The 15,605-nt window shown below is 30.9% G+C and overlaps 2 protein-coding genes across 2 annotated transcripts in view; both read left to right on the forward strand.

The window, feature by feature from the left end:
- Window positions 1-15,605, forward strand: part of LOC148307452 (uncharacterized) — a 171,850-nt gene that overhangs the window by 117,650 nt on the left and 38,595 nt on the right. The gene's annotated exons all lie outside the window — the stretch shown is intronic.
- Window positions 10,976-15,039, forward strand: LOC148307453 (uncharacterized). Its single transcript, XM_088263427.1, has 3 exons — window positions 10,976-11,091; window positions 13,343-14,168; window positions 15,031-15,039. The coding sequence occupies exons 2-3, from the start codon at window positions 13,428-13,430 to the stop codon at window positions 15,037-15,039; spliced, it is 750 nt and encodes a 249-aa protein (XP_088119553.1). The 5' UTR covers window positions 10,976-11,091; window positions 13,343-13,427.

Below are 15,605 nucleotides of genomic sequence, written 5' to 3' on the forward strand. Positions count from 1 at the left end.
TAGAACAAGAATTGCGATTTATGGTCAATAACATAATTTAGTTCATGAAATATCAGCTTTAAATTATGTTTTTAGTTTCAGTTTTACTCGGTGGATACCACTATTTCATAAAATCTATTACGACACGTGTTTCGGTGCATTCCGCATCATTTTCGGTATAATGTCCCCGTCACAGGTAGTAAGTGTATTGAAAAAGCCCAAACGAGAGAAATCTAGCAAAAATTGAAGAGGCCTACATCCAGCAGTGGAGAAACGGCTTTCAAAAAGAAGAAGACATTAATACCGTTATATTTCAAATGAATCTTACTTTTATCAAAAGACTACTTTTATTTTTTAATCTTGATTATGTTTTAAATAAAGTACACCAGGAAAAACTCTCAATTTATCCCCTTGTTTGCTTCATCTCCCTCAACTTCTTACCTGATCCAAATCCCTTTGTTTTCGTTATTTTTATCGATTTTACAATTAAATAAGTATTTTATATTGTTGTGAACTGATCATTTATATGGCAACTAATAACAATAAAAAACAAAGGAATACTTCCATATGTACAAGCAATATTTTATATAATGTTGTTTAATATTAAATATTTAATATGGTGTTTGAAAATGATACGGAATGCATCGAAACACGTGTCACAATAGATTTTAAGAAATAGTGGTATCTAACAAGTAAAACTTAAATTAAAAATGGATTGAAGTTACCACAAAGTGACTGCCCAATCAATTAATGAAATTTAAATTATGCGTCTACTCTTTTTAAGGATTCACCTATAAAGACCCTATTTGAGAGGTTTGTCTGAATATAGGAAAGAAATAAAGGCATGAAAAGTAGACCAACTTAATAAAAAAAACTTGAAAAAATCGAACTCTGCGATTCACAATAGAGCGTCTATCCAATTACGCGAAGGTGCTTGCTGTAATTTGAATTTCCCGAGTAGTCATTTTTAACTGAAAACTTTCTACATTTTTTAGTGTTAATTTTATCTACCTAGATTTTTTTTTTAATACATCTATTTGACTCTTTTATTATTTTATTTTTATATTTATTTATAAACTTTTTATACGTACGTAACACGTGCAAAAAATTTCAACGTAATTTTGTTTTAATACGTTTCTGAATCTCGTTTTTTATCAAAGAATCCTTGAATAAGAATGTTTGAGGAATATTATAATTGAATTGAATTTAAAAAAAACTGAAAACTCATAGATTTTTTAAACCATTTCAATAAGCTCACATCAAAATTCCACATATTGACTTTGTCACTTTTAACAGAAGGGCTACTTATTAATTCTCCTCTATCCACACCGAATGGTGTATAGGGCATTAAATCGCGTCGGGCAGTGTTATTTTGGGTGTTTATAACGTAAGATTTTAATTATTTCTATGTGTATGAATATAAGGATATTATAAACAAGTATCCTTTATATCTCAATTCAATTAATCGCGTATTTTGTCTCTTCAATTTTATTGTATTTGCTTTTTTATAATAATAATATAACAAAACCCTTATCCGCACCCCAATGGTGCATAGGGCAATGCGTCATATGAACGCAGTGTTATCTTGATCGTTTACACATGAAGGAAAGGTAATCAGCCCTCCGCTTCAGGTACCAGTCCAGGGTAATATTGAATAAATATAACAGTGAAAAAATCACTTACATTTATTTTACACCCCTTGGGAATCGAACCCAGGACCTCCAGAACGGTAGCCGAGCGTGCTAACCATTACACTACGGAGGCGGACAAATATATTGCTTTTTTACTTACATATTATTCTCATGGCCATATTTTACACCACTTACAGCTTCTTGATATTACCTTAGATGGCCAAATCCATTACTTCTGAAGATGCTGTTATGGTATCAACTTTTTTCTCCGTGTTAGATGCTTCATGCTAAACATTGTCCACCTTTATACTCAAGTATAAATAGTAGACCAGTTAGAAGGCATGACACCAATGCAATTCAATGTATCATCAAAACGGGTTCATCACATTTAAAACCATATACGGATGGACTTATGCCATTCACAAAGTGGCATAAATTATTCAAAATCAACCAGTTGACGTTCAAACTTCAATGATAACAACAATTTGTGCATTAATAATACTATCGCTCATCAACGAGGCAAGTGCCAATGCAATCTAAAAAAATTGTAAGGCTTTTTTTTAATTTTATGAAAGCTCCGTAAATAATTCCAATTTGTGAACAAACTACCGATTCTAGGTTGATATAATTATTTTAATTAAAAGCACAATACTAATTAGTTATCAAATATTTTTGTTTGCAAGATTAAGCACATAAGTACGTGTATTAAGGCCTTACTCGCAATCACATAATTCAGTAAGCATCTGGCGTAAGCGCTAGAAACCGCACTTCTCTTCACGCCCTTTTTTTCGAATACATGAAATATTTTTTTAACAAGTATTGTGACGCACTTAAAATGTTGCGATTAAGGATAATTTTTAATTCAATTCATTAAGTCACTCGATACATCCCATCATGACATATAACATTTCATTTTAAGTTTATACTGAATTATGTGAATTATCAAAAGTATAACTATTCGAATCAATTAATTTATCAAGTGACTCGATTATTTTCATCCGATTCATGTCATCGTTAATTATAAAACGGTTCGAAAATATGTGTTGCCTACTTTCAAAATCCGCCAGATCCAATTTTATAAGATTTTAAAATAAAATAAACTCTATAGGAATGCCAATTGTAGGTTTTATTGTTTAAAATATTTATATATATATAAACCCTGCCAAAAAATACTTGAAAACAGCGTTGTATTTTAAATTCCGCTATATTGATGGAACTTGCCTTCTGACCCATATCGGCCAATCAGAGAGCGAGGATAGGTCAAAAATTAAGATGAAGTCATTATCGGTTTGTGTCTCGTGTTTTTTTTAAATACTGAAAAAAATCTGAAAAAGTTTTAAAATTCTCTATTTCATAATATTTTATCAAAAGATAGACAAATCTTTTAAACATAAATGTTACCTGGAGAATTTTGTATGTTTTTGAAAATCGACACACATGGATCTGGCGGATTTTGAAAGTAGGCGACACATATCACCCAAGCGCAAATAAGAGATTTCATACTCAAGCAGAAGTCAATTAATTTCGTAATCAACCGTTTATTATCAAACTTGTAAACAAAAATCAATTTAAAAGACTTTCATTCCTTTTTATCAAACGTGTTCGCAAAAGTTTGACTCGCTTCAAAACACATTAGTTAGAAAGTTATCCAAAAACATACGAACATAATAAAAAAAAGACATGGAATCACTCTCACGACATATTATTTTAAAAGGCTGTCCATTGATAATATTTAAAATGTGAATAAATTTACGGAATACGACAATGGTCAAGTTTTTCTGGTTAGGAGATTATCAAAACCCGATTATATTAACACCATTCCGTGTCATGGAGATTATTCAATTGCCGAATTAGATTATATTAGATACAGAATATATTAACATGTTAAATTACAAATTAGAAAAAATAATAAATTCACATCAAACAAGACGTGTGGCAAAGATAATGTATCACTGTTTATCTCTTCTTTGTAAAAAAATCTTGCCTGTTTTGTTTGTTATTTATACATATATATATATATATATATATATATATATATATATATATATATATATATATATATATATATATATATATATATATATATATATATATATATATATATATATATATATATATATATATATATATATATATATATATATATATATATATATATATATATATATTTAAATATATATATACTTATGTATATATATATATATATATATATATATATATATATATATATATATATATATATATATACATATACTTATATATATATATATATATATATATATATATATATATATATATATATATATATATTATATTTATATATATATATATATATATATATATATATATATACTTATTTATATATATATATATATACATATATACATATATACATAAATATAAATTTCTATTTTTTATTTATTATTTATTCATTCATTAAAACCCTTATCAGCATTCGATGGTGCATAGGGCACTGAATCATATAAACGAAGTTTATAATACCTGGATCGTTAACACGCGAAGGAAAGGTGATCAGCCCTCCGCTTCAGGTCCAGGGTAATATTGAAAAAATATCAGAGTAAAAAAATCACTTGTATTTATTTGACTTCCCCTTGGGAATCGATCCCGGGACCAGTACGGTAGCCGAGCTTGCGGATTATTACACTATGGAGGTGGACATTTTTATATAGCTATGAAATTCTCGAGTCCAGAATACTAGATGATTTGGCAGTGAATTTTTACGAAACAGTTTTTTTGTTGACAATTCAAATTTTACAAAAAAACTTCACACTTCTCCAGAACAAATTTATTTAATAGGCCCCTTAATAAACCTTTTATTAAAAACGGAGGCAAATAAAATATTTTATATACCATATACATAATACTAACAGCAATCAAACCTGTGAGCGATTTTAGCTTTTTTCAACTAACTGAATATTGACACTAGTGCCATCTATGAGAACAAACGCTAAGATTTTTCACTGCTTTGATAAATTTCCACGATTGATGAATTATATTTCCGCTTATAAAAAATATTTAAATGTCAACAATAACAACAACAAAAACACAATTTAATTGTATCTATATTAAAACTTATTTAAATTGAATTGAATTATGTCTTTGTAGGGTAACAGTTTGGCCATTAAAGGAATATTGATAAGTTTATTTAATAGATTTAAGTTTTGTACTGACATTTATTGGTGGAGCTGCATTTTATAGAATAAAATAACAACTAAGTAATTTTTTCCAAATTAATTTTATTTGACCAGCAACCGGGTTTGTCAGACGGTGAATTCCGTCTAGTTCACAAACGCTCTAAGGGCGGTAGATTTAAGTTTTGTACTGACATTTCTTGGTGGAGCTGCATTTTATAAAATAAAATAACAACTTTATATGTAATTTTTCCAATTACATATAAAGTTGTCATCATTTTTTTTTTTACTTATAAATTTTATTACAATTTCACAATTATAAATTTACAATTTTATTTAGCTTATAAAACGGATGATTGGCTTTTCATTTTATCTATCTTTCTTCGGATCGGTGCTCTTGATCGGTGCACGTTGCGCGTAAATTCGATCACGCTAAACTGTCGTAGTCGCTTTCATTTGTCAAAATCGGACAGCTGGATGGTAAAATTCCGTGTCGTGCACAAGCAGCTTAAGGGCGTTTGTCCACTACACGGGATTTCACCTTCCGGCAGTCCGGTTTTGAAAAATTAAAGCGACTACGACAGTTTAGCGTGATCTAATTTACGCGCAACGTGTTCACGCACCGATCCGAAGAAAGATGGACAAAAGCACAAGCCAATCCAAGCCAATCATCGTTTTAAAACGCTAACTGAGGTGCCTGACGGTAAAATTCTGTGCAATTCCGTGTAGTGCACAAACGCCTAATGGGTCTACTTATCAGTTCTGAAACTCAATTGCGTGAGATCGATAATTAATTATGCTAAATCATCAATTCAGTCTATGACACATCATAAACCCTGTAAATACCCAGACTTCCATATTCTTTATCTTTGTTGAGACGTCAAAATGTAAAATTAACATCTTAGAGTTGAGGAAACCATATTTGTGAACAAGGATTAGGACACGCCCAAAATGTTGTGAATAAAATAACTGGTCAAATTATATACATTACTATTTTTTTTAAATTTATAATACTTACTAGGCAAACGCCATTTTGTAAAATAATTCGGTAAGGATCTTGCATACATTTAAAAGGGTCTCCGCTGAATAAGGTTGACTTAAATCGACCATGATACTGCCTCGTGAACTCGCACATGAAGCGACGTATGAATCATGTCATCCACGACATAGTAGATAAAAAATGAAAGAGTATAAAGTGTATGTAAAATGATAAGTGTGTATAAGTTAAATATCTATTAGTGTAGTAAGTTCACCCCAAATTATCATAAATATAAAAACATAAAGAAAAAAAAAGAACACATTTAAAATACAGTATAAAATATCATTTTATTTTTATAACTTATATTTATAATAATAATACTAAACGCTAACTATTAGTGTAGTTAGTTCACCCCAAATTATCATAAATATAAAAATATAAAGAAAAAAAAACACATTAAAAATGCAGTATAAAATATTATTTTATTTTTAGAACTTAACTTTCTAAAATATTTATGAAAAAAACAAGAAGGATATATTTTTTTGATTTGAAAAATAAATATTACCCTAAAATTATAATAGTACTTACATAACTTATTACAAAATTATTAAAAAAATACTTGTTTTAAATACAAAACTTGTTTTTATTTCAATATTTTATTTTACTATTACTGTAATAAATACCTTTACTAGGGTGTTTGTGATATATTTAGAATTATCCGGAAAATGGATTATTGATGCCAAAATAAAAGTAAAAATATAAGCTAGGAACATTCCAACATGCAGTTCAAAGCTGTCTCTAACTTAAAGATACTTTACTATTTTAAGTAGTTAAACTCGTGGATATTTTTCGCGAATATCTCAGTAACTTCTTTGCTGGATAGTTCTAATGGATCTTTGTCAGACGGGATTAATATCTAATTTAACATACTCAACCCATAAAGGATTGTATTGGACTCGTTTTGTGTGTTTATAACAGCCGATATAATTAATATTTAAAAACGTTATTTTCGTAAGTTGGCAATGAATGACATCACAGAAACGGTGGAGTTATTTCATATTAATTTATAAGCCAATAATCATACATAGTGATATTTATCCATTATGCTTCCAAAATTTTCCGGTGCACATTTTTAAATACAGTGTTAATATTCCCGGCTGGCATCACTAGAACTTTGAATAGTGTACTAATAATAACAATAATAAAAAAATACTTCGTATATTTCCAAAATGAACTTTGCCGTTTTTTTGGTGGATCAACGGTGGATTTTAATGGTTCAATCGACGAACTTGGCTCTACGGCTGCGTCGGAAGTTATACCTTTTTTATTTTTCGTTTTGGTTGATATTTTAATTATTTCACGAGATGATAATTCATTCACTTCAAAGTCACACTTATCTATGCTGCCAAAACAATACAAATTTTGCTTCTGAGGTATATGTTCATTACAGTTATGTTTACTCAAGCATATTATATTAAAAACCACAGTATCATTTGAAATGGCAGATAGAAACTCCTCAACATCATCCCGGAAGAACGAGCGGTAAATGAAAACACACGTCACCAGGCCTGGATAGTAGAACTTCGCGATATTAAGTAAGGTGATAATGATTGATTTTTGAGTGAGAATTTTTTTGTTCCGTATATCTAACAGCACAGATATCTTGTTTATTTCCTTCGATGGTAGAATTTTCTCGAACCAGTATATAATAGAGAGTTTGATATTTTCAACAGAACAGTTCAAATCCAATATTTTCTCAATGTCAAAATATAGAATAGGGGTGAATTGTTTATCTACTCCATGGACATGGAGTAACCCTCCGAACACGTATTCTAGATCGACGATAAATTCAATATTCTCAACATTGTTCCTGTATCTCCAGCCCAAACAGCCAAGACATCCATGATATTTAAAATCATTATCGTTACCAAAATTTTGAACAAACTGCTCATTATAACGTTCGTTTACGTTAAAATACTGAATCTTTTTATCACGGAGTTTCAGTGTACTGTTTATTTTATTACACACACTTTTCGCTGTATCGACCATCTTAGAGAAAACACTGCTTTAATCCCTTACGTAACCGAAATCAAACTGTTTAGTTCACAAGTAAAATAAATGAAAATATAAATATCCAACTAGAGGAGAATATGTTCTATAAGATATGACAATAATTCTTATCTGCTTGAACGTAATTTTGTTTGTCTAATAACTGCCAGGGATAATTAAGGCCCAGTATTCGATAAGTCGCATTCGAATTTTCTTTAAACCCAGGTAACATTTGACGTAATTGATTATTTTTTAAAGCACAGTTTTTGTATATAAAAAATAATATTTTCTTAGAAATAAATACTTATTTGTTTTTGTAAAGAAAATGGTTATTGAAAGGTAAAGAGTTAAAACAAATTAAAATAATCTAAAAATATTAAAATATAATTCTATGTCCATTATTTTGTAAAAATGAGCGTGAACTGACGTCCGGCTCTCAGCGCTGCCGGACGCTAAGTGTAATCTATTTCAATGTTAATATTCAAATACCACAAAAAATTATATATATATATATATATATATATATATTATATATATATATATATGTATATATATATATATATATATATATATATATATATATATATATATATATATATATATATATATGTATATATATATATATATATATATTTATATATACACATGCATATAGGTGAAAAAGATTACCTCCTTACCTTTCAAACACTATTTTCTTATCAAAACCATATATTTATTTCGAAGAAGGTCAAATTTTTTCAATACAAAAACTATGTTTTAAGCAAAAAATTGGATTATGTTAAATGTTACCTGGATAAAAAAAATAAGTTGGGGTTAATGATTATCAAGATATTTACAACATTTTGAGTGTGTCCAAATTCTTGTTCACAAAATCTGGATTATCTCCAATTACAGGAGTTATTTTCATATTATTTTTTGACATCTCATCAAAGATGAAGGAGAATATGGAAGTCTGGGCATTTACGGGGCTTACGACCGTCATAGGCTGGTTTAAGTGATCACTTTACACACGTGTAACATTCACCAATTCTACCCATTATTGACAACCACACTACTTAAATTCTTTGAAGTTCTATATATATGAATCAATTTAGAAACCTTGTTCATGAATCACTAGAACTTCACTAGAGACATCTATTGGTGAGATGTAAAGAAGCTATTTTATTAAGCAGAAACTCTTATATCTTTAAACAGCCTATGACGGTCGTAAGCCCCGTAAATGCCCAGACTTCCATATTCTTCTTCATCTTTGATGAGATGTCAAAAAATAAAAAAATAAATAATATCAAGATATTTCATATCGCAGTGACGTAATACCCTTCCTCTCTCTCTCATCTATTATTTTTGTCTTATAAAAGATTTTATTTTATTTTGTTTTTATTTGAGTTCATATGATATGTAATAATTTATCGCTTATTCTTTTCTCAGAAAGTCGATAAATGATAAACGTTTATGATAAGATACCTGTGCCGTATGGATTAAATTTTATTTAATTTAAATACCCGGGAAAAACTTCATTTCGAAGTCTGGTTTATTTGTAATGAGGTACTCCTATGTGGTACTTATTTGTAATGAGGTACTCACTGTTGATACACAATTGTCCCCGCTTTAATCAATTAGTTTATGTACTGCAGCTGTTCACAAATTTCAAATATGATTGCCGTACGACGCCTTTTGCAAAAATTGTAACGTCTTCCGATAAGGTGATTATTTTTGTGCCACCTGTATAATACATAACTTGTCCTACTGAGGGTATCAGTAGAATAAGCCAGATCTTGTAAGTTCACAGGCACAACATTAATCCGCCGGTAAAGCGGTGACGTAAAAAGTCAATTAAATTTGTATTTATTGATTTTGACTACTAGCTAACCATCACCTTCTCCTTCCTGCTAAATCTTTTATTTTATATGATACCCTTTTTTTAATCTTTGAATGTTTTTTAATAGTTTTATAACATAAATGTGGAATTGTTTAATTGTTTTTTTTTTAACGTAACAATTTTTTGTTAATGTAATGTAATGTCTATTATTGTTTATGTAACTATTGTTTATTATATCATTTTTATATGTAAGCTGTACAATTCCCGAATAAATAAAAAAATTAAATAAAATCACGCCGCTTCCCTGCAGGGATAAGCTGAGAGAATAGAATGCCACACCACTCTGTCTTTGCAAATATTCTTCGCTTCTTTCACGTTCAAATATCTCCTCATACATACCCGCCGATTTTTTCGACTGCTTTCAAGTATTTGACATACTCGACCATGCCAAGTTTTCCTCCTTCCTCTTGTCCACTTTCAAGTATTTCAATTTAATTATTTCAAGTTATTTTTAGTCTAAGTTCTCTTTGCTGTGCAATACGCCAGGATCAGGGAAATATGCGAGATCGAAGATGTCGTTAGTAGAAGAAAGCAACGAAGGAGACAATGGTATGCGCATGTGAGGAGAATGGAACCATTCAGACTCCCCCCACATCGCACTGTACGGCCAACTCCATGGTAGACGATTCCCGGGCAGACTACCAAAGAGATGGATCGATAGCTAGGAATCGACATCGCAGGAGGCTAATCCCTGCGATAAGGCCACAAGGCCTACACTAAGAAGAAAAAGAAGAGATGTTATTTCATAAGTTATTTCAAGGTATTTACTGTAATTAGCGAAACCCATATGAATCATCTTTGGAATCCCTAAACACAGTTTTAAAATTGATTCACTGTTTTATAAAATAATGTTGTCCAATAAAATATAACATAGATGTTCATGAAAAGGATTTCATGAAGAGTTTAATTGACAAAAAGTGTCCTCTAATATTTTTACACTTTCTCTACACATACATAGTATGCACGTAACTACACAGCCGTTTCTCACGCGTCGTAATTTTCCGCCATTGTTATTGACACTTTACTGAAAAGCTCAGACTATTGGGGGGAAAAAATCACAGCTTTTGTCGTATAAAACGAAGAGATTAATCAAAAGGTTTTACTTAAATCATACAACCGTTTGCCTTGATCATACTATACTCAAAGACCTCTTGGCTCTGTGCTCTTTGCTTACATAACTCCTTGAGCCCTGCAAGAGAGGTTGTATGTTTCACTGGGTAGGTAGTAAATGTTACGACGTCTTTAAGTTTTTCTTCGCTCATTGTTAAGCGTCACACTTGATATGTGATTGGAAACAGTAAGCAGCTTAGTTACTTCTGTGAGTTCGAGACCGTCGGTTCCCTTATTCGAGTGATCGGATTTTTTGTTATAGTTTTTGGATGTACAAAAAGTTTTTAGTGGTTAACTGTGATTATCGTGAAAGTTGTTATTTGACATTTTATCTTATTTCTAATTTTTATATTGACCTATAATTCTAAAATATTTTTTTTACGGAGGATTTCTTTTTTGGTGCTACTACCTACTAAAACAAATTATTTAAAAGATGCTACAAGTCGTATTCATATATTTTTTTAATTGCTAAATTGAAACTCTGTTGAGTGGTCCTCAAACTTTTGGACCACCCATAGCTTCCAAAAATAGGGATATTTTATATTTTATAAATGGTTATTTATCACGAGTCGACGCCGGTTTTCACTTTTACGATCAAAATACTTGGGACCGGTTATAACTCCCCTTAAAAAAATCCAGCTAAAACCTTACATTTTTTTTAAATCTCAGCTATTTTTAAAGTCAATAATCTTTGAAATCACCCTTTAAACAATTAAAATGCTTGGTCTCCTGTCGAGCTTTTTTAATCGCCATCTTCTTCATGGCTCCATCCCAACTTATCGTCTTTGTACACTGTTGGGGTCAGCTCTCCTCGTTCTCGGGTTGTAGTTCCTTCTATCATATACCCATATACGTAGGACCCATGATTTTTTTGGTTTTCCTCTAGATGCCTTTCGAGAAAGATCCATAGCGATCGCCTGGTTTACAATATGTTCAGGTTTTCTACGTCTTGAATTACTGAATTACTGAGTCACCAAACTACTGCAACATGAAACTTATTTACTATTTTCTTTGAATGCCATTCCAACAGGGTTGCAAGCCATCTTTCGACAATATTCGTACTTAATTAAGGAAAATAAAATAAAAGGAGCAATAATCCTAATATTGAAGACTAGTTAAACACTGCCTCTTGCTCGGTAACGTGATTCAGATTTTTTAAGTAATTATTTTTCGATCTTGGCACATTAAACCAAGTAGAACTGTTAAGAAATTTAAATAAAAGTTAATACAGATGAAAGACAACCTAGTAAGTTAATAAAATAGCTTCATATCGGGGAACTGATATTCTCTTGCTCTCTGATCTGTCGGAATCTTAAAAAAATCTGTAGGTGATATCAATAATATCTTTTTTTATATTATTTTTTAACATCTCATTAAAGATGAAGAAGAATATGGATGTCTGGGAATTTTCTGCTTAATAAAAAGCTTCTTTACATCTCACCAATAGATGTCTCTAGTGAAGTTCTAGTGATTCAAGAACAAGGTTTCTAAATTGGTTCATATATATATATATAGAACTTCCAAGAATTTGAGTAGTGTGGTTGTCAATAATGGGTAGAATTGGTGAATGTTACACGTGTGTAAAGTGATCACTTAAACCAGCCTATGACGGTCGTCAGCCCCGTAAATGCCCAGACTTATACCATATTCTTCTTCATCTTTGATGAGATGTTAAAAAATATTTTGTGAACAAGTATTTGGACACACTCAAAATGTTGTTAATTAAGTTACATTACTTTCTGTTTCAAATAAGTGGGTAACGAATGTCTTCACTCTCGTCGGTAGCACCCATGGGAACAAACGTTAAACCAACAATAACAGTTGCATATGGGTGTCGCAATCCTCTGTTGCCATGGCGACCATTGTGGTGTGCCGGGACGTGAGAAAGTTCCCGCCAAAACGTCGCAAAAAGCGCGGGAACACGGAAAAAGAACAATGCCCCCCGACTCCATCAAGTAATCCAGATCAGTAATATTCTCCCGTGCGTGTTGTGTAACTGCATTTAGGAAATTGACCATTTTGCAAATTATTTGTAACGGACCCAAACAATGGTTTCTTATGAAATATTATAATGGTATTGTAGGCGCCTATAGAGTTTTTACGTACTTACGGTCTTGTCGCCTCTCGTAACAAACAGTTTCACGACAATAAAGTACTTGCGTTCATATCTGTTGGGGGAAAATGAGCCATTAGATTTTTTTAAATTAATACTCATAATACTTGTAATTCGTAATTCGTAATATTTGGGATAAACTTACGATGAATACAATTTATGTGAGGGATCTTTCACTATCTATTTTTTATATTAATATCCAACGCGAATAAACCGGTAGCAATCGTTTTCATATGTTTAAGTAAGCATCTTGACTCCATCATTTGTCCGATTACCCTATTATGAAGATATTTTGAATATTGAAACTAATTGGTTATTTATAAAAATGTGAGTGGATCAAAAAATAAAGTCCTATTATTTCTAAAAATAATCTCGCTGAAAAATTCTAAGCATTTTTTGTATTCAAAATAAAAATTCAAAATTATATTTAAGTTAGGATTTTGTTTTTAGATAATGATCAAAATTGATACGATGAATAAAAACGAAACATTATTGAGACCTCGAAAAAGTGATAAAGTATTTTAAAAATTACAAAATGGTGAGCAGGAATTACACCGTTCAATCGGACAAGAAGGCGAATGAGCCTTACACAAAGAATCCTAACAATTCGTATACTAACTACGGAAAGGGGCCATCTTCTAACCATGGATCAAAATCGAAACCAAACATTTACTACAAACAGACATCCGTTGGTACACAATTTACGCCTCAGACTTCAAACAAGGAAAATGGTTCTCCTAAAAGCTACAGGTACGTGTATTCTTCTCCTAAACCAAAAGGGAATAATTCCTCAATCATCCCGACGTATACCAGCATCTCAAATCAGGACAAATGTCCCGATATCGACCTGAAAAGCTTGACGCCTATTTCTGAAAGTTCCACTTCGTACGCTTTTGAAAGCGTTGGTAATCTCGATCCAGGATCACAGAAACAACAGAGAGATTTTGAATACACTACCAACGAGACATTCACCGTTCAGGGGTATAAGATCAGAATCCCCTTGGCCAACGTGTCTCCCAACAATAACCTGCCGACCATAACGGAAAGCATGGTGGAGGAGACGGAGTATCCCGTGGATGTGCCGCAGTACGGCTGCGCTGCGAAGGAGGCCAAGTGCTCCAGGAACGCCACGCTGAAGGGAGAGGAAGGGTCGGACTGCTACTGCAGGGACCATGCTCCTTACGGCTGCCACAGGAACGGAAGGTTCCAGTACATATCTGATCGTCCTCGGGAAATTTCAGATTCTCTAAAAGGAAATAACAAATACAAATACCAGGTATGTTTTTTTCATTTCATTTTTTTAATCTTCTTCTTCTTCTTGGTGTAGGGCTGTTGGCCTGTTTTTAAGAGAGATTAACCTCCTGCGAGGTCGATTCTCCGCTGTCGATCCATCTCTTTGGAGGTATTTTTTTGCTGTTGAATTTTTTAAATTATTTTCGTAATAGTTGGTTATAATGGGTGTGATGGAAATAATAATAGGAATGATATAATTTGATTTACAAATTTTTTTTGCAAATTTATTTGCTCAATAGGAGAGTGGTTTATTTTTATATGAAAGCACATACTTATAGTTATCGCTTTTAAATTATAAATAAAACATTTGGTTTTCTTCCACTTGAGTGTTATATTGTTACGACCAGGAAACATTAGAAGCTTCGAAACTATAAATAACATTTATCGTTTTTTATTAAACCAATGAAGAATCCTATTTATTTATGAGATTGATATAACCAAAAAGATTTTACCATTTATTTCATAGCTTTCCTTAATGATATCCCACAGAACCTTTATTTCTATCTGCAATTTGACTTCAGATTTGATTGAAAGTACCTAACCTTTATTTATAAAAAAAAACTTTAATCAGGAATTATTATATTCAGATTATTTAATACTTCCAAAGAGACGGGTTGGTAATTTACAATGTATGTGAAATGAAATATCTTTCTTTATTATCTGAAGAAAATCCTTTACCCTTTTGGTTTATGCAATTAATAAATTTAAATTTAATATCTTGAATCATATACATAAGGGATTTCATCGATTATTTACTGATGCATAGAAAAACAAAATATTTTCTAAATCCATTAGGGATACCTACAAAACAATATACACACACTCGTTTATGCCTTATGATTTAGGCAATCTAAATCTATTTGTGCTTACATCAAATCATTATTGAATTAAAAATACTTATTTGTAATCCAATCAACAATTATTTAACATTTCATAACACAATTAACTGACACAATGAACTTTGTAAGTTTTGGGGCGTGAGAAAAAAAATATTCCGTGCATTATAATATCATAATACACATACAAGGCGTAACAAAAAACAATGGCCAAGAATTAAGAACAAATTATCAAGCAAATTTTTATGGTAATTCTCACGCAGATTTTTTTAAATGTTAATTTAACAGGGAAGAAGAAGTTATTTAGATAATTTTAATACATTGGTTTCTAGGTATCTGCAAGGCTTGAGATTTGTGATGGGCTATTTTTTCGTTTTTTTTTATTATTATCTTAACTTACTTAGCTCTGTTGAGATACCAATAAAAAAATATTGGTGACAACTCTTTTTTTTTCAAATAGTATTTGTATACAAATATTCGAATTATTCGATAGAAAATCAAGAATTTTTTTCAGGGATACGTCTTTCGCCTTGCAAAAGTATCTGTCACTATTAAAATATTGTCCCACGCATTTATTTTAATTA

Source organism: Brachycentrus maculatus, unplaced genomic scaffold (genome assembly GCF_059751285.1).
Source record: "Brachycentrus maculatus isolate JH-2025_06_01 unplaced genomic scaffold, ASM5975128v1 h1tg000199l, whole genome shotgun sequence".
Classification (NCBI taxonomy): Eukaryota; Metazoa; Arthropoda; class Insecta; order Trichoptera; family Brachycentridae; genus Brachycentrus; species Brachycentrus maculatus.

Coding starts and splice junctions, on each gene's coding strand:
- LOC148307453 (XM_088263427.1), top strand. CDS start 13,428: ATGGTGAGCAGGAATTACACCGTTCAATCGGACAAGAAGGCGAATGAG.